The sequence below is a fragment of the Mizuhopecten yessoensis genome, unplaced genomic scaffold, assembly GCF_002113885.1.
Source record: "Mizuhopecten yessoensis strain PY_sf001 unplaced genomic scaffold, ASM211388v2 hete_36058300, whole genome shotgun sequence".
NCBI classification, from domain to species: Eukaryota; Metazoa; Mollusca; class Bivalvia; order Pectinida; family Pectinidae; genus Mizuhopecten; species Mizuhopecten yessoensis.
In genome coordinates this window covers 98-2,165 of record NW_018483170.1, presented here as the reverse complement: position 1 = coordinate 2,165, position 2,068 = coordinate 98, and the positions used below count along the sequence as shown (strand labels likewise).

General features: G+C 38.0%; 1 protein-coding gene across 1 annotated transcript; it reads right to left on the bottom strand.

Moving 5' to 3' along the window:
* Positions 1-5: 5 nt before the first annotated feature.
* LOC110444197 (F-box/LRR-repeat protein 14-like) lies at positions 6-916 on the bottom strand (the record flags this gene model as incomplete). The annotated part of the gene is made up of 1 exon (XM_021488600.1): positions 6-916. A coding segment is annotated over exon 1 (882 nt), but the record flags the coding sequence as incomplete, so codon positions are not given.
* Between the last annotated feature and the right edge of the window lie 1,152 nt (positions 917-2,068).

The window sequence follows — 2,068 nt, the reverse complement described above, 5'->3', positions numbered from 1 at the left end:
ACGTCTAATGCTACAATTCTTGCTGCACCTTCCGACAGATACCCCAGACCAGTGTCACTCACATTATCACAGCTTCGCAGGTTGAGTTCCTTCAAACTAGGCATTTTGGCAAGAAATTTCAACCCAGAATCTGTGACACTTGCACAGAAACTGAGGTTAATAGTCTTGAGATTCAACAGGCCAGAACTGACATGCCTTAAGGCTTGGTCAGTGAGTTTTTGACAGTCTTGTAATCCCAGATGTTCGAGTTCTAGTGTCCCAGATGCTGCATGGGGACTCAATCCTGCAAGATGCCCAATTCCAACATCGGAAACATGTCGACAGCTCCTCAGGTTTAAGGATTTTAGCTTCCTCAGACCCCATGCTATCAGGAGGAGGCCAGTGTTTGTGATGTTACAACAACCACCTAGCTCTAACAGTTCCAAGTTTTTCAAACTCTGTGCGATTCGCCCCAGGCTACTGTCGGTCACTTGTTTACACAGACTTAGATTTAGCTCTGTAACGCCGGGCAAATCTTGTGAAAACGCGTGTCCAAGACCAATATCTGTTAAGGTAAAACACCCACTTAGATTCAAGGTTTCAATGTTTGGAATCCCACAAATCACATCACGTAATAAACTACGTCGCAAACTTAAAATCTGTACTCGTTTTATACCACGTTTCACCAGACTTGGAAACAAAGAGGGATTCGCTCGACGAAGGTGCAGTTTAGCATCGATTCCTCGCCAAACCCTGCGACTGTAGGCTGCATCTCGCCATGCGGTGCAAACCTGCGCTACTCTTCCCTTGTCCTTCACATCAAGATAGCTGAAAATAATTGTCAATACTTCTGGAAAGAGACAGGAGATGTGAGCAGTGGGCAGTTCGCCCCAGCCCCTGGCCTCCATTTTGCATGGTTGCTGTGTGTCACGTGATATGAAAATACAGTACTGGACTGAAGAAAATACTCATCATCGATTGGTCGATATTAGTCTTTAGCCGGGAGGTATGAAATTTAGCCTAACGTGCGAGAGAGAAAATACCGCAGTGATCAACATCATTGCGGCTCTTTTACCTTAATTTTGCAGTGAAATTAGTATCGATTAAAAAAATAAAAAAAATATAACGATACTTTTTTCGTCTGTCATGATCTGACCTCTTTTATGGTGTTTATTAAAATGAAAGTAATTCATAGTTTGGAAACAGTTTTTGTGACAATGTACCTACTCAGGGATGAGTAGTGCACTACACATCCCTGACCTACTAACCTTTTAACATGGAAAAAAATATTGTTCAAATCAATGTTTTGGATATTTTATCGAAAAAGTGATTTTTATTTATCAGAAAATGTCAATATACTGACGTACGTGCATGAAACGATTAAAAATATTTAAATGTTGTCAGTTAACTTCTTATCATAAACTGACTAATGCTGGTTTAATATACTTTTGATAGAATTCATTTTATTCTTCTTACGTGTCATAAGTCTTAATCGTTACGTTTTTCTTACGTTTTTTTCCTGACGTCGTTTTTCATTTCTTTTTTTGGTTTTTTTTTGTGTTTTTTCTTTGTAATTTTGCATACAGTGGAATAATATCAATACAATTACATGTTTTAATTTTATTGATTAACCAATAAGCAGCTCAAGATAAAAGTTTCTTTTAACGTAATTCCCATAAAACCACAGAGTGGGACACATTTAATTTTGATTGTGTCGTACAAATTGTATCGTTTTGGCCAATTTCAAGAATGGATAACAATACAAATATTGGCAACAAACATGTCGGCTAATTTTCTAGATGATTTTTATTACAGGACAAATATCTCAAAAAGTAAGTCAATAACCCCAGTTTTTCTTTCCGTAATAACAAGCACAAACTCAATTTGAACAATGATAAGACAAAAATAGTAGTTAGCAGGAATGGTGGCGGGATTAGAAACAACGAGAAATGGTTTTATGACACAAAAGAGCTCCAAGTCTCGATCGACCAGTTAAGTTATCTCGGCATGCTCTTTAATTGCAACGGTAAATTTAGTGTTACTCAAAAGCATGTTGCAGGTCATGGTAATAAGACATATTATGCGCTTT